Source organism: Ischnura elegans, chromosome 2 (genome assembly GCF_921293095.1).
Source record: "Ischnura elegans chromosome 2, ioIscEleg1.1, whole genome shotgun sequence".
In the NCBI taxonomy this organism is placed as follows: domain Eukaryota; kingdom Metazoa; phylum Arthropoda; class Insecta; order Odonata; family Coenagrionidae; genus Ischnura; species Ischnura elegans.
In genome coordinates this window covers 87,668,829-87,693,570 of record NC_060247.1, presented here as the reverse complement: position 1 = coordinate 87,693,570, position 24,742 = coordinate 87,668,829, and the positions used below count along the sequence as shown (strand labels likewise).

General features: G+C 38.8%; 1 protein-coding gene across 1 annotated transcript in view; it reads left to right on the top strand.

Moving 5' to 3' along the window:
- Positions 1-3,980: 3,980 nt before the first annotated feature.
- The window catches only part of LOC124153201 (piggyBac transposable element-derived protein 4-like), a 51,310-nt gene continuing 30,548 nt past the window's right edge, over positions 3,981-24,742 (top strand). Inside the window, exons 1-2 of the mRNA XM_046526301.1 lie at positions 3,981-4,615; positions 4,695-5,877. Of these exons, the coding sequence (XP_046382257.1) occupies positions 4,869-5,877 (1,009 nt within the window). The 5' untranslated portion in view covers positions 3,981-4,615; positions 4,695-4,868. The remainder of the gene's footprint in view (positions 4,616-4,694; positions 5,878-24,742) is intronic.

Sequence of the window (24,742 nt, the reverse complement as noted above, 5' to 3'; positions counted from 1 at the left end):
GCGGTAAAGGGTAGGAAAGGTATGAGGGTGGTTGAGGGGGGGGAGAGAAACCCCTTTTAAAGCGTGTGTGTGTGCCCCCTCCCTGGGCAAGACGGGAGGCTGCGAATTCCGAGATTCCACGCGGGGTCCAGCATCTCTCTCTTGCCTGGCCCCACTTCCCTCCGGTCACATTCCTCGCTGCCACCCCCACGCCCAGACACACACCCCTTTCTCCTTTGTGAGCCCTACGCGTTCAAACTCCGGTCGCTTATCTCAATGCCCCTCCTGACTATTGCGCCATTATCGCGTAATCACCTCAGACCGCAATTGAAACTGTCCTCACAGCTTAGCAGCCACAAGCATTCGACTCTGTTTGACAATAGGAAAAATTTTCGGCAATGAATTGAATGAAATTTGATTCTCTTCATTATAAAGGGATTTTCTGACGTTATAAGCGCAATTATGTGACTTAAAGTAAAAATATATGGACGAGCAATATTGCAATCTACAGTAGTACAATACAGTAGTCATAAAACGCGAAAAAGAGCATAAAAATAGACAGAAAACTACAAAAATCGTCAGTGAACATTGAAACATTTGGAACGGAGAAAAAAAAGAAAGAAAAATCTCGTAAACAAAGTGTGGCAAATTGTTGAATGAAAATACATTTAATTCGAGACAGTATTGAATGTTGGTCCCTCAGATTTAATTTAATAAAATATGTCTAATGGTGGATACAGTACAGATAGGTAATACTAAAGGATTGCTTTGAAAGAGGCTAGGGGATTACTCGGGTGAGCCTGAAATAGAAGATAGAGACTACTATAAACTAATGGAGTATTAGCGAAAAAATGAAGCACGTAAATAGAAATAACATTATAATATTAATATTTAAATACTTCAGCGTGAACGTAAAATTTCTAACAAATATAAACAACGCACAAACGAACGCCATCACTGGAATCAGTCACTTAGACCCAGCAGGGAAAACGTGATCTGAGCCATTTTTCTTATCAATCTTCGTCGCATGAGTATAAGTCTAAAATCGCGACTGCTAATCTATTTACTCTGAGGTAGGCACAGAGTCTCTCCTCCGCCTCTCAGACTCTTTTCCTCACCTCAGCAGTGGCAGTAGCGACTGTGGGCCAATTTGCGTTTGTTGGGCGAGATGAAGAGGGGCAATTAAAGAGCCCGCCAGAGTCATTTGACGCCCCCGAAGTGGCGAAGGGAGGGAAGGGGCGACCCTCCTCTTCCTCGGCCAATTCTATTTCTCGCACTCCATTTGACCGGAGAGAGATAGAGGGGGGTGGGGGAAAGACAGGTGGACAACGAGTGGAGCTCTGCGGGTGGGACGGAACGAGTAAGTGGGGCAGAAGGGAACGAACCTATTTAAAAGTGGCAGATATATTACAGACTTGAACATCTACTGAAAACGAAATAATATCTTGGCGTCTAGGAAATGGAAGAACCTATTCAGGCTATTTCTTCTTACCTATCCTCGTTGAAAACTTCCGGAATTAATACTGAATCCAAATATCCCTTATATTAACCTAATATACTTAACCAGAAGCATTCTCGATAAGGAATATAGCGGGAGGTGCAAGGAAACCAGCCTTTGTTTGCACTGGCAGGAACACCAAAAGAATAATGCGCACATTGTAACAGATTTGACTGCCCGACTTCCATATAGTATTTATCAAATCCAGAGTGGGAGGGGATGAGTCAAATGGGGCAAAATAGAGGCTCCTTAAAAGTGGCAGATATAAAGCAGACCTGAACATCTACTGAAAACGAAATAATCTCTTGTCATCTAGGAAATGAAAGAACTTATCCAGGTCATGTCTCTTTGCCTATCCTCGTTGAAAACTACCGAAATTGTAATGTAATCAAATTATCCTTTATATTTATATAATCTTAACCGGAACATTATAATAGGAAAGCAAAAATTGGTAGAGGTGGATGAACTCTGTTATTTGGGAAGCAGGATAACTAGAGACGGGAGAAGCAAGAAATAAATTATCAGTAGAATAAACCCAATCAAAGAGAGCATTCCACCAAAAGATCGACCTGCTTACATCGGGAAACTTACACATGGAAGTAAAGAAACAATTTATAATGACCTATATTTGGAGTGTGCTTCTATGCGGAATGTATGAACAATAGCAGAAACGAAGAAAGCAAGGATAGAAGCCTTCTAAATGTGGAGCATCAGAAGAATGATGAGGATCAAATAGATCGACCGAGATAGCAATGAGGAAGTATTAAGAAGAGTAGGAGAGAAGAGAAGCCTCATGAAAACATTAATAGGAAGACGGAACAACCTTATAAGCCATATCTTGAGACGAGATGGCCTGATCAAAAAAATCGTCAAGGAACAAGTGAATGGCAAGAACGGAAAAGGAAGAACTCGAACTAAATATATGGAACAGGTAAAGGAGGATGTGAAAGAGAAGAAATACGTTGGTGTGAAAAGATTAGCTGATAGGAGAATTGAGTGGAGAGCAACGTAAAACCAATCTTAGGATTGTTGAACAGTGATGATGATACTTAAAAGCGCAAGCCATCTGGATAGGCATTCGGCGGGAGGTGCTCGGACACTATCCGTTAGCGATGGCGGCAATACCAAACGATTAATGCGTACATTGTGACAGATTTGACTGCCCCAGTTGCATTTATTACTTATCGAATCTATAAATAATCATGAGAAAAAAATTCCTTTATAATCCGTTAGGCAAAATATCTTCTTTATTTTATTGTCTCCACCAGAACTGGAAATAAAGTGAGGGTCTAAGATGATGTTATTCGCATTTCTCTGAAAGGTGGTTATAACTCAAGAAACCTGAGCATAGCATGTATACTCCGAGTCTCCAGTGACTCTCGACCTTATTCACATAAAAAATGATTGACTCTCTCTGCTCGCTCGTATCATATTGCAATGAAACGCTCCACTTTAGTTCTCGCACTAAATAGTCACTGTAGGGCGAAACAAATATTTCATGAGAGTGACAACTACCTTGAAATAAGTTTCATGACACGTGATAGGCGAAACAAATATTTCATGAGAGTGACAACTACCTTGAAATAAGTTTCATGACACGTGATAGGCGAAACAAATATTTCATGAGAGTGACAACTACCTTGAAATAAGTTTCATGACACGCATTTATACCAATTATATCGAAGTGTTTTCCCTTGCATTGATAAAAATATACTAGCAAGTCACTGTGGAGATACCGGAAGCTAAAACATATATTTATGTAAAAAGCTAAGTACTGTTTCTGGTTAAAAATATTACTAACTTGTAAAGTGCAATATCCATCAGTGGACCGACCAGTACTTAACAAGTGATCGACCAGTTATGAGCGATCATCAGTAGACACGGACCCTGAAGAAGAGAAGACCCTGACGAAGGATGGGACTAGACTTCAGAGGGTGAAGATAAGGTATCAAATATAGGAGCATTGGGCAGATAAGGAAACTGAAAATGGACTCGATACGGTCTGTATATAGAGAGTAAATTGACAGAAGAGTTGAAAGGGAGCAAGTATTGTGAGGGAGATACAAAAGAAATGTTGAGGGGCGATTGGTTATGTATACGAATTCATACGAGGAGGAAGTATTCAGAGTTCTCAAGGTAAGAGAAGGAAAAGAACGAATCTTGCGAAGGCTTGAAGTAAGATTCCTTTTCTTATCCTGTATATGAAGGCGTCTTCCTCAGACTTGCAAATAATTTCTCCTTTCGTCCAAAGCAGACAAAATTGTTTTCACATTCACCTAAATGAAATAAAATATTTCTTTCAATCACAGTTATCCTTAATTTGCATTAAAATTGGTATCTTGAGCTCATTGGCGTGACTAGGAATAGGCTTTGGGGGGATGGGATGTCCTGGGGGGAGGCAACCCCCTCAGGTAACGGGAGGTCCGGGAAAATAAAAAAAATCACATGCCTGGAAATACATTTTACAACATTTTGGCACAAAAAATTTAACTTTAACCCTTTGACTACCAACGGGACATATATGTCCCACAAAGGAGTATTGAGATACCAATGGGGCAAAAGCTTTGGAAAAACCCATATGTTTTTGTCCCAATGGTTGTTTTGGTACCAATTGTTATTTAGGTTGAATTTCCGGCAACAGGTAGCAGCATCTACCTTACTTTAGTGAAATACCTTTTGGTCGTCACCCGTTAGCTCTCCAGTGAACTTACGCTCGTACTGAATATTCTTTATTTTGTAAAGTTATACTTCTCATTTTTATAGTATGCACATATCATAATCATTTGACAGCATTCATTTTACGTGAAGAATTATCAATTTCGCATCCACTGAAATTAGAGTGGCATTTATGAATATATTTTACTGTACAACATGTCATTATGGGAACTCTACATGTCAGTGTGCATCTGTATCTTCTAATCGAGTACCAGTGTGCAACTATATCTTCCTTCCCGACTCCTCTATCCATTTGGTAAGTAAGCTTTCGCTAATATTTGCTGATGTAGTACCTAACCTATGGATAAATTTTCTGTTTTGATTCATGTATTTTCTCTGCACCAGGTTTTACCAGCTAAAGGATCGTGTGGACATCACAAAACGTATTCTTCTCCTGTGATTTCAGCCCATGTTCATTTCATGGTAAATGAAAACCTTATATGATTTATATTGTTTTTATCATCATGAATGTTTTTTTACACAAATTTTAACTCTCTTTCAGATCATTGAATGCTATCCAGTGTTTTTCCTTTGTTGCCCTTTTGACCTATGTCAAAAGTTCAGTGTATGCAGTTCATCTCAACCCGCAAGAGTAAGTAAAGAAGAATATATTGTAATAATTTCACAATATCCAATTTTATAATCAACAGAATTTTTTTATTTTTAGACGTGAAAAATGAGCAATAAAAGGAAATATTCTGAAGCAGAGCTTTGCCAAATACTGGATGAATCTGAAGAAGAATATTTTTCGGACGACTCATCAGATGGGGAATATCAGCCCGAACATGAAAGTAGTACAGAGAGTGATAGTGACTGCTCTGGAGTGAGTCAGGATGCTGAGGACAGTTCGTTAGAAGCTCATGGTGTCAATCTCCTGCACGGGGTGAGTGGCGATGAGGTTCCTTATCCGGCTTCATCTAAAAAAAAGGTTTCTAGTGAAATATGCTGGTCTCCACCGAAGGTATTATTTATTCCTAGACACACTGTGACATTACATCGTAGAACAGCCTCATTATGCAACTTGGATATGTCATCTGACGAAATGGCATACTTTCTAAAAGTGTTTCCTCGAAGTTTGATCATTTTTATCAGCCAGTGTACTAACAAACGTTTGGATATATTACGCAAGAAGAAAAATTTGGTCAATCTCTGTGAAACTGATCCAGGGGAGATATTGTTAGTTCTTGGATGCATGCTCGTGATGAGCTACAATAAAGTTCCAAGCATTTCGGACTATTGGTCGCATAATCCTTCCTTGGGAAATGAGGCAATCAAAGGAGCCATTTCACGAAACAGGTTTCAACTGCTTATATCAAAGCTCTACTTCACAGATCCTGAGCAACCTGCCAGCTCCTCAAAGACATACTATATTGATGAGGTAATATCTTGCCTAAAACATACATTTTCCAAGGCTAGAGATGAAAGCCCCTACCAGAGCATTGACGAATCTATGACGAAATTCAAGGGCAGGTCAGCTCTAAAGCAATATCTTCCCCTCAAGCCTATAAAACGAGGAATAAAAATTTGGGAGCGCTGTGATGCAATGACTGGATATGCATATGATTTGAATGTATACTCTGGCAAGGAATTGGGACAAGACCTACCGGAGAGTTCCACTCTGGGGGAAAGAGTTGTCTTATCTCTAACAAAAACAATCAGAAATCCAGATGTTACTCTTGTTTTTGGTAGGTTTTTCACGAGCGTGCATCTACTAAATAGTATTCAATATCCAGCAGTAGGTACTGCTATTAGTACAAGAAAAAATATGCCGAAATTTCAAGGGAAATTGAAAAGAGGGGAATTCGAATTTCTTGCAAATCACCAACGAACAATGGCAGCCCGGTGGCAGGATAGCAAAGAAGTAACTGTTCTCAGTAATTGCCATGATGCAACAGTGAATACAGCAAACCGAAAGCAAAAGGATGGAAGAAAAGTAAAGGTAGACTGTCCAGAATTAATTTGCTTCTATAATAAATACATGGGAGGAGTAGATCTTTCAGACCAGAAGGTGGGCGTGTATGACTTCGATAGGCGATCTAATAAGTGGTGGAAAAAAGTATTTTATAAGGTACTTATGTTAGCAGTGGTAAATTCATGGATTTTGTATATGGACACAACCAAAAAGGATGTAAGGCTATTGCAGTTCATCGTGCCTTTGGCAGAAAAAATGATGGCAATGGGTAAGGAACAAAGCAAAGTAAAACGGAAGCGATGCAGAGGCAGACCATCAAAAATAGCAAAGCTTATGCTGAACGTCGGTGACCACCTTCCCGTTGAGGGAAATACAAGGAGACGGTGCATGAGATGTGCACAGAACAAAGTAGAAAAGAGAACAAAAACTCTGTGCACAATGTGTCAAGTGCCACTCTGTAGACAATGTTTCACTTCCTATCACACATAGCAATTGTATTCCCGGTTTACTCTGTCTTTTGAAACTTATAAATGTAATTCCCTTTTCAGTGACTACAATATAATTAGAACTGACATTGTCTGCTGAAACTATTGAGCATTTTTGGATATAATGAATATTTGTTTTATGTGTACCAGTATAATTACTTTCAATCATTTCCTCTTATTTGTAACAAAATTGTTATGTTGATATTTGAAAGAGATTTGTGGGAGTATCTTTCAGCTTTGAGTATCAATCTACAAAAAAAACATCAAGATGTATAGCTAATAAATACTTTGAAAACATCATGGTGTTTTTGCTTTTAGAATGGATTGTTACGGGAATATACAGCCAAAAATCTAACGACCATTGGGACGCATGCATCCCACCCTCTAAGACCAGTGGGACACATATGTCCCACCCTGTAAGACCAGTGGGACACATATGTCCCACGCCGTAATACCAGTGGGACACATATGTCCCACCCCTCCATCTCCGCCCCCCCTGATCAAAAGTTCATAATATTGAATGAATATCTTCATTGGAGTAAACAAATCGAAAATATAATGAAAAAGAGCAAGAAATATAAAGGAAAAAAAAGGTAGTCAAAGGGTTAAGAAGATTCAATTAATATTTTTCATAAAAAGACAATGGTTTTTAATATTTTTTATTTCTATGAGGCTTTTGGGGGATCTATCCCCTCATCCCCCCCATAGTTACGCCACTACTTGAGCTGGTATTCTATGTTCATGACGGATCAATTTAGCTCTCCAGATCATGTATTGTACGAGGACGATTCACGAAGCAAATAAATCATAAAGAAAAAAGTGTTGGCGAATGCCAAAGGATGCCGTTTTTCGTAAAAATCTGATTTGCTACATACCCATCAATGTCACTATCAACGAGCATTACAGCGTATTTCAGCAACTTCCGAAAGTTCTTGACGAAAGAAAAACACAGCACTTCCGCCTGTGTGCCCCACTGTCATGGCGATTGGGCATAACGTAGGCATTTGGTGAGGCAACAATAACTGCCGTGGTCCTTAAGTCCGAAAACTATGGCCAACAATGCTCCAGCTGCCTTGGTGATATAAACCCACGAATGACTCAGTTCCGAAGAAGCGAGCCACAGAAGCAAATTTCGATGCAATCATTACACGCAAAATGACCTAAGCGATACATAGTGTGCTAAATCCCGAGGAAACGGTCGGAGAAGGACAACAGGGGAAATGAGATAACAAATTTTAATTTATTTCATTAGTTTTTTTAATTATGTCTATTATTTTATAATTTGGACATGAACAAACATGGGTAATTTTATGTCTTTTATTTCATTTCCTTCCCATTACGCAATAAGAAAGTATTTACAGCTTATTTGCTGTGCCTCATTTAAACTGTATGTCCTAAAAGTAAGGTGTCGTTCACTTTTGCGAATCAGGAAGACTAGTCAAGAAAAATCCTGCAGATGCTCTCAATGAAATTTCCGAAAATAGATACATCTCTCTCACTCATGCTCTCAATAAAATGCCCGAGCAATAAAGGCATCAGAACCTCTTCTGAAGAGGCATTAAAAGTGAATCCTAAACAGAGCAGGGCAGGCAGGTTTTCCTCGCGAAGAGGTTACCAGAGCATAAGAGTGAATGGGGCCGGAGCAGATGCGAAGGAATGGCGGTCTTTCTCGCGTGGTGAAATGGGTGCGTGGCGTCTGGCATATAGCAGCCCGGGCAAAGAGCCTCTCTGCGGAGAGGTGACGAACTGGGCGGCAAGGAATCGAGCGCTTTTATCCCCTTTCCATTTCAGATCCTTTCACACGGGGAGGACCCCCTTAATGGACCCATCATCCGCGGATGCCTGTTCACCATCTCTTCGAGAGCATTGCCCGTAAAATAGTTGTGAGCGATTTGAGAAAAAGAGATGTTAGCTGCTAGTGACGAAATATTGGATGGCGTCTGCACATAGATAGTCTACACTCGTTCAGAAACATTAAGCATGTCTGAGAAACAGGGGTTGGGAAAAGTTAAAGAATCGAATACTTATTATATTATATTTCCGAATACATTCCTGAAATTATTCTTGAAGTCCGAGTAAAAATATTTTGAGTAGATATTTTTACCTAGCGGAAATTTTGTTGCGTGATAATTATTTCCTGCCATTGCTCACTTCTATGATAAATTTTTCTAAGAATCGTGAATCACACCATCAAGTCTGAATATATTAGTGAGCATGCTATCAATTCCAACTTTTCTAGAATCGTGCTATTCAGAGCTAACACACAAGTAACCCTGCTATTAGAATAGGGTGGTTTCCTATTATTTTTTATTGCCTAAATCGAAAGATGCTGGAGTACGAAATTCACCCTCTTAGGTTTTTAAAGGACGATATCTATTTTTCGCGATTAAATGAAAAGTGAAAATTTTCAAGTGAATAAGTGTGAATGCCAAGAAAACTCCGTGTGACGTCGTTCTGGTTCCCGCTGCCTCAAGTTAGGTGACCTTGGGGCGAGGCTTTGAGCGCTCATACGACGCAGGATGCTAGCAGGTAGCCGAGTACCCTGCTAGGTGGTAGCGCTTGGCTTAAATAAGGATTATTAATATCTTATCAAGCGAAGAAAACTTTCCGATCTTAGCCAGTTTCAATAGGTGATTATTAAGACATGTTTCCCTGAGCTCTGTGCCTCATGCATGCATTGCTAACCTCAGACGAAGTAAAACTCCTATCTTCTCGTATAGAAACTAGATCCCTGTGACGTCACGTGGAGTGGCATCGTATGGGCGCCAATCTGGCCTTTTTCAAATGAGGTTAAAATTGACCATTGCCATTCGTCTAAACCGGGATTTCTAAGACGAAATAACTTGTATATTATGAATACACAAATGGAGGGTAACGAATCGCAATCAATGCCTTTCGTTTTCATTGATGAAGGAAACTACGCTAATCTACATGGTTTGTTTCTCCTCGCCATTTATGCCGTCTTCGGTGTCTTTCTTGCTCCCAGTAGGACTTTGTAGCCGTTGACCAATCAAATTCTCTCTTTCTAAAGTTCGCATGGGGATACTCAACTGTTAATGTAAAATAAACAATGAATTTCTTCAAAAATTACATTTTTTTATTTCCGAATAATCTTAAAAGTACAAACTTTTCCATCCGGTTCTACAAAACACGAGTACCTAACTTGCCTTGATAGCATAGCAACAATACCAAATAACGCACTAGCATTACGCCAATGTAAAGACGTCGTTATTTACGTTGCGGAAGTTCAAAGCACTTTAAAAAATAGATTTTACACTATTCCATAATGTTTTACAACCCAACCGGTTATAACGCTTCAATACGTTTTTTTAGGGGCAAGCAAGTTTGGCAGCGGTGTCAGGTACAGGTTAGGCAAGGTACAGGCAAGCAAACATAACAGCATCTAACCTTTTACTGTGTCCCGGAATGGGAAGCGAGTTAAACATAGTCGTCATTTATTGTTTGATTGAATTTAAACAAATAAACAGCAGAAAATGACCTGATATCCTCAACTGTTGCCATTTTTTATCGTGTTAAACGATGGCTTTCATAGGAGATTTTACCTTTTATTTTAGCCTCAAAAACAAATGACGCCTATCAGTGAAGATTTCTCGGGTGTCATACCTGTTAAGGTCTTCCATATCACCTTCCGACGTTCCGATGCGCTGCTCGCTTATTATCCTCAGAGATTAAGGAATAAACTTGGATTCCTTTCCTTAATCCGTGTAGACGATGGACACTAATCTTGGATCCCTGAGGACGATAGGTAAGCACTCATCAAAACGTTGGAAGGGGATATGGAGGACGTTACCCGATGGGAGACCCAGGAAATCTTCCCTGCCATTGTTCACCGAGAAAAAAAAAGAAATTGCAAATGACCCCTGTGCTTAACTCCTTCTTCGATTGTGGGTTAACTTTTATCAGGATTCCCAGCGGGTTAAAAACTCCATTTTTGCCGACGTTTCGTGCTCCGACTCGGGGCTCATTCTCAGGGCTACTAACTGTCGTATTATTTGTTTTTTGGTTGCTAAGCAATAAATATAACGGCAATCAGTTTCCTTGGGGATAAGCCCCGAATCGTATATCGAAACTTAAGTAAAAATAGAGTTTTTTAACCCGGTGGGAATCCCGAGAAATTTTTACCCTTATGATTCGTCGGAAAAGCATAAAATCTTTTTTTTCTGCTTCCATTCCTGGGCACTGTAGAAGTGTCCCTCCCCACTCAAAAGTTTTAGGCCCTTAAAAATTACACTCTAAACTGGTTGGTAATAAAGTAACTGTGGAAAAGTAAAAAGTCTTTTCTTTAAAGTTTTAAGTGTAGTGTTACGCTACAGGTCTGGTGGAAGTATTCCTAGGCGCTGGTTGACGCTAATCGTAAATCGAAAAAAAAGAGAATCGGTGCAAACCTTTCTCGATGCAAAGCGTCGGCGAGGACGAAAGGGAACTCCGCCCGCCCTTCCTGGAGATGTCCTTTTTCGGAGTCCGAGGGAGCGAGCCCCATGACATATTGGGGACCATCGAGGGCCGCTGCCGCCGCCGCCGGCCGTCACTTCAGAGGCAATCGCCACCGCCGCCCGCCCCTTCGGAATGGAGTCGTCGGCCGACAAAGTGGGTGCTGCCGGCGGGGCTATCGGAGGAATTGGGGAGGAAACGACAAACGTAAATTATTTAGGCATTCACCCACTCATTCGCAAGTTTGCCAAACAATGAAGCGTCATCAAGCAAACTTTCATACTCGTTCGTAAATATTTGAAACCGGAAAGAGATTATTGCACTTCTAAAGGAGTCGACTTATGCCCCGTTCACATTACCGTCGTTCTTAACCAGCGTAAGATGACGTCAGAACCAACGCGCGTTCACACTTACCATGTGTTACCATGGTTAGACCCTGGCGACATCTGATGAGTGGTAATGTAATTCCAAGTGAAAAATGAATTGACAAGAGCGAATAACTTGTTGGAAGGAGATAGAGAATGTGCAGGGAAAAGTTCTTGTGTTAATTGCAATGATTTTCAAAATATGTGCATATTATGAGCTGCTTATGAATTAAAACTTGCATTCCAGCGTCGACAATTATTGTTCCTTGCTGCGTAGAAGGTAATTCAAATGTGTTCGTCCAACTAATCATTTCATCCATAGTGTGGCTACTGTTCTACTGCTCTATTTAATACGAATAAAAGCGAATATTAGTGATAATTAGGTTGATATCAACAACATATACTACTACTTGCCCTTGATTCGGATGTGTTGACTAATCATTGATGTAGGTGAAGAAAATCGAGGACCTAATTTTGAGACTTGAGCCTCAATTTGAGACACACTTGTGATTTGGGATGGAGGTACACTTTTCGCTGCATTACATTCTTAGCTATTATTGTTTTCTGATTTTGACAAAGGACATGATCCAATCTGATGCTATACCGTAAATTAAAACTCTTTTTACCTTTTCTTCAAATGTGGACGAATAACTTGCAGAAATGTGACGATTGTTGATTTTAACTTATGAAATAAGAGAGAGAACGTGGTATTTTTTGCGATATGTAGTATCACCCGACGTTTCTAAATTTATTTTCTATCGTTACATCTGACTAGCCGTTAGCCTGATACTTTATATTGATATGGGAAGAACTTTTGTTCAAGGATGAACATAAGTGATCTTTTTCAAACTGGGACAAAGAACTCTTACCAAAACATTAAAATCATTGTAACCTTCGGATTTTTATTATGGTAGTTTCGAACATTTTCCTTAATTCTAGCAAAATATTTATATAGATTATTCAATCTGTCCGTAACAATACAATACGAGCTAATAGCTAATTCACTACGAACTATAAAGTATATCGCATAACTTAAGTCAGGTTTAAAATCTCATAATATACAACACATGACGGAATGAATCAATAACACTTTCCTTAGAATTAATTCTGACGAATATAATTCAACAATAACGGCCGTCTCCTCTTCGAATGCTTTATTTTCTGTTTTCTTTCCTCCTATCCCACTTCGTTGCTGCTTCGCCTTCTTCTTTTTCTAACCAGCTTTTAACCAACTTGCGTTCACACACGCATGAACTACCGCCAACCATGGTCGGAAAACGGTGGTCAGAATCCCAACCACGGTTAACGGGAACTTGCGTTCACACCTCGTTTTGTAACCATGGTCGAGGCTAACCGGCGTAAAAAGAACGTAGTGTGAACGGGGCATTATTGATTCATGCATAACATCCGCATCACTTAGAAACGTCTTGAGGCATAGGCGGATTAAGGGGGGGGACAGGGGTACGTGCCCTCGAACACCCTAGGCACTTAAAAAATAGACGAGATTTTCAATACAAATATCAATAAATTTTATGTTTTAATATAAAATTTATAAATATTTGGATTTAAATAACTTTTATATAAAAATTAAGAGTACGAATTTATTCGTATAGTTATAGTTGCTCGTAGTCTAGAAGTGGTCTAGATAATAGTCTAGATTTGCCAGGTCTCTCCAACACTTTCTCCTTTAAACTTCATTCCCTTCTGCTCCATATTCCTTATTCATATTCTCGCTATTTATTATACAAAGTATTCATTTCTTTCTCTACGATATGTCTATTATGAATCCAGCAAAAGTTACATTTTTTCTCATTTTCGTGATTCAAAAATCGGAGACGATTGGATTGACGCAGCTCTTCATTCTTTTCTCCTCTCTGCTAGCTTTTTCAAAATAAGTTATTTCTACTCTTCGATATCCTTAATATGTAACTTGTTCTATTAAACTTATTCTGAGCCATCCCTTGCCCTTCTTTCCGTCTAACTGTCCTTCGGTCGGAGATAGTTTTCATCCGGCTATAATACCTCATGATGCGTTCCCCTAAGTTATCCTACCTCCTTTAAGGGTTTTTAAAAGATATCTCTTTTTTCTCCACTCTTCTTAGCATTACCTCGTTTCTTCTTCGGTAGATCAATTTTATCGCCATCATCCTACGGTAGCGACACATTCCGAACTCCACTCTTGACTCGTCTGCTGCAGTCAACCTCCAAGCCTCGCTCCTATACATGACTCCCATGCCGAATGTGTAACACCAAATGGATTGCTGCCTTAATAGCATGCTAATATTCCCTGTTCCTGCTTTTATAAAAAGTTTCTACTTGGGAGTGAAAAAAAAATTCGTAAATTTTCCGAAGATACTTATGAATGAGGTGAAGTTGTTGAAATGCCTTTATAGAATTAGCATAGGAATAGGACACGCCAGATGCAGCGGCGCAACTATGGGGGGATGAGGGGATAGATCCCCCCCAAAACCTCAGAGAAATAAAACAATTGTTTAAAACTTTCGCCTAGTTTTGACCTTTAGTAAATGCATCTGCTTAAAGTTAAATTTTTAGTGCCGAAATTATGTAAAATGTATTTTCAGGCATGTCATTTTTCAAATATTTTCCCGGATCTCCCCAATTTTGCCATGGGTGTGTCGCCACCCCAGGCCATTCCATCCCCCTCCAAAGCATCTCCTTAGTTACGCCTCTGACAAAATGCATCTCCTCCTTTGCGAGAGGAAAGGAAGACTCCATGGGAGAGATCGAGGCACAAGTCAATCCCATATGGGTTTCATTCACGTTGCGACGTTACGGGAACCTTTTAATCTGTTTTTAAGCATTCGCCTAGCGGGGAAATAAGTGCACAGTGATCGATTTATTCTTAATATTTGCATTATAGTATTTGAACTATCGAGGAATAGCGTTAAAGTTGTGAATTCGATAGATCATAATCATTACGAACATATTTTTCCGGTAATAAGGCCGAGTCATAGCATGTTTCCCTAAGATATTAAATTGCAATACCGTCAGCGACGTGATTGGTGACTTTAGTGAATCCGAAATAATTTAACTTATCAATTAAAAATAATTTAACGAGTTTCACTCAATATTTTGATATTTTATTTTGGACTACACGCTTCACTGCTCAGCAGCATCATCAAGACTGAATACTCAACAATGTATTCGGTCCTGTTGATTTTACAGGGCAGTGAATCATGTGGACGCAAAAAAATTAATATATTGAGTAAAATTTGCAATTTAAAAGTTCAATTACTTTGAATTTAAATGGAGTTCCACAAAGTATCGGCTACTACAATCACTTTAACCATGTAAACCCATTTGAATGTATCACAATGACCAAATGCTATGTGTATTCGTAATGATGTAATTTTACCAATTCACAAGTTTTCAATGCTGATCCTCGATAGATCAAACACTATACCGAAAATACTGAGAATAAATGGGTTCGACTGCCCTAATTTCCGCGCTGCAAGCATTTTTGTAAACCGTTTAAAACTGCCTTAAGTTAAATGAAGCTTCTACGGTAAAACATGAGGGAATCGGATCATCAATTTGGCAACAGAATTGCCAAAAAAATAGCGGGGCTGTCATTGGATGTCCCTCTGAGATTCACAATGAGAGAGATGAGCGAAGAAAAAGGATAAGGACACCCCTTACTTCGCTGTGGCGAGAGAAAGGAAAAGCGAGTCCGAACAGCAGGAAGAACAAACAGAAAAGGAATATGGAAAAATAAGGTGACGCAGTTTTTATCCTTGCAATGCAACGGATGGCTCTCTCAACAGTGTTCACCACCTCGGCAAAAATTGTCAAAACTTTTGACCATCTCAATTGCCCAATTCGTAAATTGATTCTTGACATGGTGCAATTGTATTTTTCTGTTAATTCTAAGTGGAGGATGAATTTATTAAGTCACTGAGATATATTTTTCATTTTAGGATCGACATTGAAAAAAAAACAGAATAAAAAACGTACAGTTTCACAACAAATTCTTCAAACTCTTATTGATGCAGTTTGACCCTATGAATTAAGATATCATAAAATTGCTGCAAGTATCAATCCATTATCAACGTCGAATGTAAAAATTATGGGTCATTTATGAATAAAAAGATACAAGATTTAAAATACACACGTATGCATCGGGATTTTTTTTGCACGGCGCTATCGGCTAAACTCGTTAAGGATCGAGACAGAAATAAATATTTCTATAAATACATGTTTAGTACACCATTATGAAGCTATTAACTCAACCATAAAAATATTTTGAAAAAATGGGATGCTCACAGAACCGTGACTCATCAAAGAAAAGCGCACGGGGACTTCATGACTGACTACCTCGGGCATTCTAGTTAGGCAAGTAAAAAAGTCCGAGCATTCTAGTTTTAAGGGGGTAGGGGGTTAACATTGGTGGCTTCAGTGAATAAAAGGGGAGAGGGAAAGAGTGAGATAAGCGTCTTTGGAATGGAATCGTCCGTCTACCACTCTCCATGCGCACTCGAAGAATCCGATGCGGCAGGGGAGGGGAGAGGGAATCAGAACGGTAGAAGGGCTAGAAGCGCAGCTTCGCCGGGAGTTCAAATCACTTGCCGCCTCCGACCAGGGAATCCCCCCCGCTTGCATTTTTCAACCTCCCCCTCGCACTTTGGGAATTGAACACCTGTGGAAATATGCACGCCGGCATGGAGGTGTCCGCAGGCGGCATGGATTTAATTGTACCAACGAACGCATTCGAAGGAGAGCACGGAGGTACCTAGTCTATCTATTGAAGTTGCGAATAAAAGGCCCTTTCGCGAACAAGATTTGAATTGGCCGGACGCACTGACTTCGCATCACGAATGCAAACGATTGACTTGTTTCTCTGGTGCCCGATTAAGCACTGTGCAAATTAGAGTTGGTCTGCATACCTGAGGAATGCGCGTAAATCGTCTTCGATCTAGTACTTCAAATAAGTGGACTCCTTTAATTGACATTCCTTATCCCATCACTTATGCACAACTATGCATCAATGCGGTCACCTTTCGACTTTCTGAGCTTGATTACGTATTTGAAACGTACAACAATAGGGAGAGCTGTTGAGTTTGATTAAACTCAAATAGGGTTCATACTTTGAACTATCTGAAATATGATACTGATGTTGGCGTTAGAGGTGTAAAAACGATTACTTAGATAAAAGCATTGAAATGCTTAAACTATTTCGTTAATTGGCTTAAAAAAGATATTTTTCAATTTTCCTAACTATCAAATTTGAAAAGAGAGTATAATCTGAGGTTTCAGGCGAGATGGAGTGGAAACGAAACATAATAAAGAAGCAGGAGCAATTTCCACTGATGATGCTGTAAGCGAAACCGGTAGTACCAATAAATTTAAAATAGTGGAAATTGCTCCTGCTTCTTCATTGTTTGAAAAGAGAGAGCTTATAAAATCTTGAGTATTTTTGCGTGCTATAGAAAACGCTCTGTTTTAATATTGATATTATTCATCATTTTTTGTGATTATTTTCCGAACTACGATTGTAATATTTGTTTTTGAAAGCTTAATCATTTCATTGCCTAATACAGAATAGAAGGAATTAAAAATTTGATGGAATTCCCTCCATTTCAGCGTAAATAAACCGAATTTCAACGGATTGCATCCAGATTTGTTTAAAATACTAAATATTACGAGTAAGCGCTCAACGAAAATCAATATTCTGCGTCCTCATATTTAATCTGCCGCTAAGAATAGCTTTTAAAAAACTTCTGAGCTCAAATTATGTGGTGTTTAAGAAAAATATCTATCGCAGAGTCAAATGGAGAATAAAGTTATTCTTTTTGCTGGTGTAACGATGATAATTCTCGAAAGGAAACAATGAAAACGTAGTCAGTATCAATCAAAAATAATCCTCCGCAACTTTAGATCCCCTGGAGCAAGTGATGGATTTCTCAATTCATTTTAAAAATCATCCTAATTAGATAAACAATATTATGGCCAATATAACAATAGTATTATGGCCATCAAACGCATCCTTATCTTTCCTACTGATGCAAAAATCAATGGAAAAACAATACTTAACAATGTAGCAAAAAACTTAAAAGCGAAAAAATATAGCACGCTTTTTGGGCGACGGGTGATGATTCACATTGAAATAAACACAATTAATTCTCCACAGCATAAATAACCGACCAATGTATCAATAACTCACAATCAGAAATGTAACCACGAAGATAATGGCACCAAGTAAATAGCTAGAAAACTGCTCCGAGTTACCGAAATCGTGCTTAATTAGTGTGCTAATAGAATTTGGTGGGACACAAATTTCAAAATCTTCCACATATTTATACTAGGAACGATTTCATAGATTCGTTATGACAAGTGATGAGATCGTGGTCAAAGGACAACAACGATATTGACACAATGGAAAGGAGAGGATCATTCCACATTAAACTTATTGTACATTGGTCGACCATATAATTTTTCGGCACTGAATTCGAGAGAGGATTGAATGCTGTGCCAAAAGCGGTGGAAAATCCACAGCGCGAGGGGATGAAAGGAATTGACTTTTAAAAAATCAAAAAACCCTGAGTATATTGGGCTGTATCATTCAAATTGGAATAGATCTTACGGAACGTGATAATTTGCAAGGAATACCAAAGCACCGCATAAAACAAGTTGGTAACTTTGCACGCAGTCACGCACTCAAGTGCAAAGTGCATCTATTCCTTACATACATATACCAAGGATGAAATTCGTCATAACAATATCATTTGGCCTAGGCGGGATTTGAACCCACATCTCTCTATTTCCGGGCAGATATTCTACCTGCTATTAGCTATGCCGGTCAGGCATGGTGATGTAACATGGTAGCATACCAGACCGGTAATCAGGAGATTCGGGTTCGCATTTTGGCTAAATTAAAAGATATTTTCAAGCTGAATTCATTTTTTATGTATTTATGTATGGAATAGATCCATAAGATACATATTATTATTAAATATTCCTCACATGGGCGCACCCAGCGAGGGGCAAGAGGGGGCAGCTGTCCTCCCTAGAAGCAAAAATCGCAAATGTCTTTAAGAAAAATAATATTTTTTCAATGAAATAATTTTAAAAACTAGTAAAGAGCGGTTAGTTTTCTTAAAATTCATTTAATTCATCTTTTCCATGCTTATATCTTACCTACAACTTGAAAAACCATGGCTCCCCCCCCCCCTAGTTTTGATCATGGGTACGCCCTTGATTCCTCAAGATATAAAGAAAAGATTCGCGTTTTTTAGCATTAAACCGTCCAGTATGGATTCTTAGGATTTACTCCCGTTCTCAAAAATATCTATTCCTATCCTTATGCAGAGATCATGTCGCTTTTACCGAAAAACTTATAGAAATTGTTGTAAGCATCGCCAGCCTCTAAAAACATTTCGCATCCAATGACTCAATTGTTTAGGAGAAAGGAGGAAGAGGGGGTGATGGAGGTGGTAGGATCGGATGTTCGTCGGCGAACGAGGCGGCAAACAAAGTGGCCGACGAGTTTCTGTATCTGTCGAGTGCTTGCTCCTCTGCGAGCGGAGGGAGAGAAGGGCGGCAAGGCGAAGGGGTGAAAAGGGAAGCCGGAGAATGTGGATGGGGTGGCGAGATAAGGGAGGAAAAATATATATAGAGAGAGAGGGAGAGGAACGTATGTGTTCGTGTGTATGCGAGATGTGAGCTAAACCAGAGAAGAAGGGGATGAAACCCCCCCCCTGTAAGAAGGCGCTTGGGAGGATATCTTCCCGTCGGGGCAAATAAGGACAGACGACTCTATTATACACTTTATATAGTGGCCATATACTTGCTCGTGAGCATATGCGAGTATTTCCGTGGATAGGTGCGCCTCCTGTCGGTAGAGAGGGTTACAAGGTTGGATGGAGGAAGAGCCGAGCAAATGAGCGAGTCCGTTTCATCGAAGCGGCAGGAAGGATCGGATTCCATTGAAACGCGATGGAAATGTTAAGTTCTCGAGCGTGGAGATGAACTCCGTGGGACATATATGCAGGGGAGACACTTAGCCGTCGGGGCAAATGGATTGCGTTGACGGTGGAGCGAAGATGGGATGGCTCATTGCGATGTCCATTCGGACGATGTTATGCGGGAAGAGTGGATGGACCAGGGAACGAAGAATGGTGTGAAGAACTTCACTCAAAGCAGCAGAATGGGGATGATAATGTGATGTCCGATTTTCAATTGTGCCTTCGACGACAAATTATGCAGCTTTGGGGAAAGCAAAGCTTATCGCATTATTAATGGGGCTTACTATTTTTGGTCGGTATTTACAATAATGATAATGTCGTAATCTCTATAGTCTCACGCTCAACTTTTTGGAAGTTCATGTCAACAAATAAAGAGAACAAACTTTGTATTTATCCACCAATTTATTTTCGTGGTACAACTAGCTTCGACGCAGCGACCCAGCGCAGGTACGCGAGGATGACGCCGCTGCGTCGAAACTAGTCGCACCACGAAAATAAATTGGTGGATAAATACAAAGTTTTTTTCTTTTCAATTGTGAATAATAATGTCTGTAATGATCACAGGTTCCCCCAATTACGATCATTATAATATAAATTAACAACACATTTGAAAACATCCATAAGATGGCGGGACTCGAACCCGCGACCGTGGGAACAAGAAATTTAGAGGCTATATGGAGGATCCTCTAAGATTAATTTACTCTTACTTAACGCCATCTGTTTTTATTCTGGAGAACTAAGAGAAAATTTCTTCACACGGGGTACTATTGAAATTGAGTTTAATTCTTTCTTAGCCGAATCTATATCTTTTCTGGGGTATATTTCTCATTTGCATATAATATACATGTTCATATTCATTCCGAGATGTCTTCTTACAATATTCATTGTTGGCACACAAAAAAACAAATGAAAAAATGACTAAGATACTGCGCGTACCAAGCAAAGTTTCATGCACGAAAATTATAATAGAGGATCCTCAAATTGTCCTCTAAAAGTGTTGTCACTCACCGCACATTTAAATGGGTTTACAACAGTCGCCACTCCCGTAGCTGACGGATAAATTGATCCAGGTCTCATGGGGAAGCATGGTTTAATTAGGGGTGCCAACCGAAAGTGACATTTATGTGAATGCTATTTATCAAATTCATAACTCTTCAATGCTATTCCTCGCAATTACATATATTATGTTCCAAAAATTAGATGGAAAAAACGTCGATCACATTGCACTCATCACCGCGCTGCGGACATTTTTGAAAGCCGATTAAAATGCGACCGTAATGACAACAGAAATCTACCTTCTATGGGCTACAACAATTATCGATATGTTTAAATATTGCCTTTCGTCACACAAGCATTTTTCAAGGCTATTTAATCGGCTGTATCGCCATTTTCATTGGCTAATTACTCAGATTACAGAAAATTTTATTTCCTTCGATGCTCGAATCAGCTACAGAACTTTGATGTACGTGCTAGTTTGCCATAAACAATTATTTCTATACTAAATATAAGACTTGTGAAAAATATAAGCAAAAAACTGCTATGGTCACCAAAATGATTGTATATAGGTACCATTTAAGACCGACAAATGTTTAAGGTAGTACGTACACGGCTGTGCAATGCTAAAAAAAACTACTTTTAACATGAGCTATTAAAAGTTTTTTTTTCTTCCTAGATAACACCGAGGTAAAAGCAAAATTTCGTTACATAGAATGTAATTAACTCAATCTTCATCTTTTTATGGAAATGCTTTTACCAGTCAAAATGATTTTTCAAATGGCTGACTTGTTTATTTATTTCTTTCTGGCTTCTTCATTATTTTCTTACTTGGATGTCATTTCACTGAAACCGATGATGACAAATAGATTTGGTAAAATATCGACCTAACTCAATGTAATACTCACTTTGAATAAATTTCCATAGAAAGAAATAGATATCATTATAACCGCACCTAGAGAAATGTGCGCGTAACTTAGGTGAATCAAAAGATATGTCTATGGCAATGGTAAGGCGGGCTTGTTACAAATGAGGCCTATGAGAGGCCGGTGTGAATGAAATAAGAAATATGAGCAAATGATAACGAAAAAACTTGCCAAGGAGGCGCGCATGAAAAACGCATGTTCGTCGAGAGTGCATTGTAACTTCGTGGATAATTTATCAGTTTAACTTCAAAATGGAGATTCCCAGAGCATGACAACACCTTTCTACCTAGATAAGAGAGATGGATGTACAAGAGCACTTGAAATAAAATAGCGGCTTGGATTAGATAGGTAGTGTGTCTTATAAGTGTGAGCGCGTTATGGAAATCCACAGAAAGAGAAAAAGGTTCTGGAATAAAATTCAAAAGTCATAGTTATAAACAGCAGAACGTCTTCGTAAATGACCTAAAGTGTAGGAGAAAAAAATCTATTTCTTAGTAAAACGTAAAGGCATTCATTACATTCATGAATGGGAATGTTTAAAATATTTTTCCATCAAATAAACTCATATTTCACTCAAGAAGGAAACATAAGCCGTAAGATCGTTTGAATTCATATTCGCCCTCTGGTACTTATGGACAAAGCATGTGGCAGTAACATGAAATGCAGTTTTTAGATGATGTTAAACGATGATAGAAATGCTTGTGGTGATTGCTATGAAGGAGATGTATAATACTAGTGTGACAAGGGAGGAAGCGAGACGACGAGTGGCTGTAATATAGGGAGGCGAGTTGAGAAACCGGAGACTAAACTAGGTCTTTGAGTCCTGCCTAGGTATTTATCCTTTTCATACGGTCATTTTTATAATTTATTTTATTCCCCTCTGTACCCGCACATTTACATATCAAAACATACTTCTATGCAAGCGACAAAGACATTTTACAGTCAGTCACTCAGTAATTCAACCCAAAGGTTGGTTTTGGTTAGGTGAAGGTAAAGCTTACGCTAGACTAAGCCACATCTACATCTGCAGCAACACAATACCCTGCGAGCCACCTCTAGGATGTTTGTGCTTCATTGCCTACCCTCACTTTACAAATATTTTTTTTTAATTGTCTTATCAAAGTTCACTGTACCTTTTGTAGTGCTTTTTTGCAAAATATACCAAATTCATTAATCCGCTGATCATCACCATATGTGAGGGAATAGTTAGATAGAGTAGAACGAATTAGTGGGTATTCAGCAAAACTTTATGCATTATTTTTAAATAATATGAATGAAAATATCAATGTTTATTGTTTGCTAATGTATGATTTGACAAAATGTATGTAAGCGGAAGGTTAACAATAGAAGATTTCTTCTTGGATTAAAATATAACTGTATCTGTAGGTTGTTTAAATTTCCGTCAATGCTGCTTCTCTAATTTAGTGGTCACAACTGTTTTCTTCATCTACATCTACAAAATACCCTGCGAGCCACCGCTAGGGTGTTTGGCAGGGGGTGATCATTTACCAGCATGCAATTGGATACCCACATGCCCACCACATGGTCCAAAAAGCGTTACGCATGATAACAAATTATACTTACTAGTCATCAATTCTATTTGTGAGTCCTAAAGCTGCCGTTATAATCTCTAATTTATCGTGGAAAAAACGACATTCTGAATGTATCTGTTCTACAGTCCATCACTCTTATTTTAGGTAAATGATCTATTCTATCGTAGTATGCGTGAAGCTCATACATTCGGGGTAAGGGTATCAGTATCTTTCCCTTGGCTACCTCGCACTTCGAGGATATTAATTAGGGGTTATCCGAAGGTTTCGCCCTGGTTTTAACCCAACCTCATTTTTTAGCAACCATGTACTCTACCCATTAGACTACAAAGCTCTCCATTTTACGGCAATTCATGAATTATTATTAATCGTATGATCATAATTTGAGATGTTATAAGTCTTTGTATTGGAGCGTTAACCCCATGTTTCATAATTGTAAATTTCTTTCTCCTTAGCTAAACCAGGGCTTTGAATAAAGAAATTAGTGAAAAACACTGGTGAGATAATAGTGGCAGTTAATTAAAAGTTAAAAAATTTGAAATAAATAGAGTATAAGAATTTTAAAAATACGGAGGAGGCGACAAAAATATTAAATGTCTGTAATAAGCAAAAATGGAACCTGGAAGCTAAGTAATAAGATAAATAACTCGTATATGCTAAAGTATTTAGGTCGATGTGATGAAACTCTTTCATCATTCGCTGGTGAATTAGATGCGATTTTTCAATTTTTTTACTGTTTATTATTGAGATGGCCGAAGATGATACAATGTACTCTCAACCGGTAGAAAGAATAAACGAATATATAAATATTGGAAAAAATCCGCAACTTCCGCCATAATATAAGAGATTAATAACTCCAATATAGCTTAACTTACAGGTTTTTTACTTTTCTAATACTCTACTGCTTGTTACTCATGTTCATACTGTAACCGCACTGCGGCCAGTTTTTCTTTTTTATTTTTTCCTAATTCTTGAATTTAAAGCTCTGATCAGAAGCAATACAGCTTAAAATCTCGGAACGTAGCATAAATGAGAAATGCTTTATCACAGAATAAGCCGAGAACCACATTAATTACTATTTAATAATGTAAATAAAAATAGGTCAAAAAATGCTATTTTCTATCGATATTCTATTGATCACCAGTGTAAAAGAGAAAATTTTTTTGACCTCTGGTCATACAATACTATTTCATGGGAGTAAAAAACACCAACACACGGCCCCTTTAGCAAGTTTTGTGGGCAACCACAATGGATATATTCTAGGGACAAGTAGACAATTGTCAAATGGATGTTGCAGTAATGAGCATACACGATAAAGATCGTGCTCGTCTGGTTCAGCCACGTTATGAGAATTGATGAGAACAGAGTTACGAAGCAGATTTAAGAAAGAAAAATGAATGGCGCGATTGAACGAAAGAAGCAAGCGAACGAGAAAGTGGTGGTTGATTGAGGATAAAGCGCCTGTGAGGAGGTGTTCCAGGGAGTCTAGCCTACGACGATATGAAAATCATATGAATGGAATGAAATACTAAGTAGTCAGGAAAAAAATAGAAACCAAAGAAAGAAAAGCAACTAGCGCAACTTTACTGATATTATAGGCACGTTTCACAGCAAAAATGAAAAATCATTGACCCAACAATTCATCACAAAAACCGCCTGGGATTTTGCACTTTAGATCGTTACCAATAAAGCCTTTTCTCAATATCTTGGTAACTATTTTAACATGAGTATAATGTGCTGGTATTTGCGTCATAAATTCTGCAAATAATGAATAACCTTACTAAGTCTTGCCTTCAATATAAATCAGTGGGGAGATAACTTCCCGGCATAAGCCGCAATCCAGCATCGCATCGCCGGATACCATATGGTATGCTTTTACTGTATT